Source organism: Penaeus monodon, chromosome 24 (genome assembly GCF_015228065.2).
Source record: "Penaeus monodon isolate SGIC_2016 chromosome 24, NSTDA_Pmon_1, whole genome shotgun sequence".
NCBI classification, from domain to species: domain Eukaryota; kingdom Metazoa; phylum Arthropoda; class Malacostraca; order Decapoda; family Penaeidae; genus Penaeus; species Penaeus monodon.
In genome coordinates, this window is record NC_051409.1 from 12,966,888 (window position 1) to 12,968,102 (window position 1,215).

Sequence of the window (1,215 nt, forward strand, 5' to 3'; positions counted from 1 at the left end):
ACTACCTCGGGGGTCGTTTTGCTTGCCGCGACAGCCACCGCCGCCGCCTTCTTCAGCACCTCCCCCTCCTTGGACGCCGCCTTGGCATCCTTCTCCCCGACCACCTTCTCCTGATCGGCCTTCTCAGGCGTGATGCGCGAGAAGGTCGGGGAGGTGGGTGAAGGCGGCGTGGCAGAAGCGGAACTCTCGTACAGCTGCCCCTGCAGCGCCTTCAGCCGGGACTCAATCGTGTTCATGCGGTTCTGGGGGCGAAAGCGAGCATAGGAGTACAGACTGAGGCTGCTGGTGGTGTCTGCTGCAGAGGCCGACGCCTGGTCGGTCGAGGACAGCCTCCTGAGCATGGTACTCCTGCTGGTGTTCCTGGTCGAAAAAAACTGATTCCTCCCGTACGAGTACCGTCACTATCTCAGCACAGCTTCAGCTCACGTGTTTCACAGAAAGAGCAGCGAGAAAAGTCCGGTGTAACACAAGCACTTTGATCTTGCTCATTAAGGGCTGCAAAACAAAGCTTCCAAAAATAAGATCTTCCTGCATTCGATCTCCCTGAATAAGAAACGAAAGGGGATCCGACAGACATTTCTCTTTTAACCATAATTAATAATCTTCGTAAAATCTAAGCGTTTCCTGCTCTAACACAAACTTGCCGCCAGTAATCGCTAACAAAACCCTGATGCTGCCGTTTACACGTCGTTTATCCCGCGTCCACATAAACACTAGACCTCTTAAAAATAACTAATGCCCATCGCTGCCATGCTCTGCCAAGTGCCCCGAATAAGGACTGCATACCTGAGGAAGAACAGTTTTTTACAAGATCTGATTACGTATCATGAAGTCAAAATCATTTTGGGCAACGATCTGTTTCCTTCCCGTATCGACTCATTGAAGCAAAAATCACTTAAATCTTAAAATGCCGGCCAATGTACGCTATAGCGAGGTTACCAAGTCCATAAATAAATTTCCACACGAGCGCTTGGCCGAGGGCTGTCAGGTACGTATGTCCTCCCTCTTCTCCTTCTCCCCCTGTGTCTTATTTTCCCTTCCTTGATTTCTCCCCCATCCTCCCCTCCGCCGCGAGCGTCCGTGGCCGGCGTGCGTGAGGTCCGGCTAACCCTCGTCCGCCGCCCTCCCTCTCCGCCCCGCGCCAGAACCAAAACAAACCCTGTGGTCTGCCTCCCATCAGCACAAGCATCCTTTGCCTTCTCCCAGACAGATTCA

At 52.8% G+C, this 1,215-nt stretch overlaps 1 protein-coding gene across 1 annotated transcript in view; it reads right to left on the reverse strand.

Moving 5' to 3' along the window:
- LOC119588585 overlaps positions 1-1,215 on the reverse strand; it is a gene marked incomplete at its 5' end in the record, with an annotated part of 260,597 nt that overhangs the window by 206,489 nt on the left and 52,893 nt on the right. Inside the window, 1 exon segment of the mRNA XM_037937226.1 lies at positions 1-242. This exon segment is cut by the window's left edge and continues 131 nt beyond it. Within this exon segment, the coding sequence (XP_037793154.1) occupies positions 1-242 (242 nt within the window).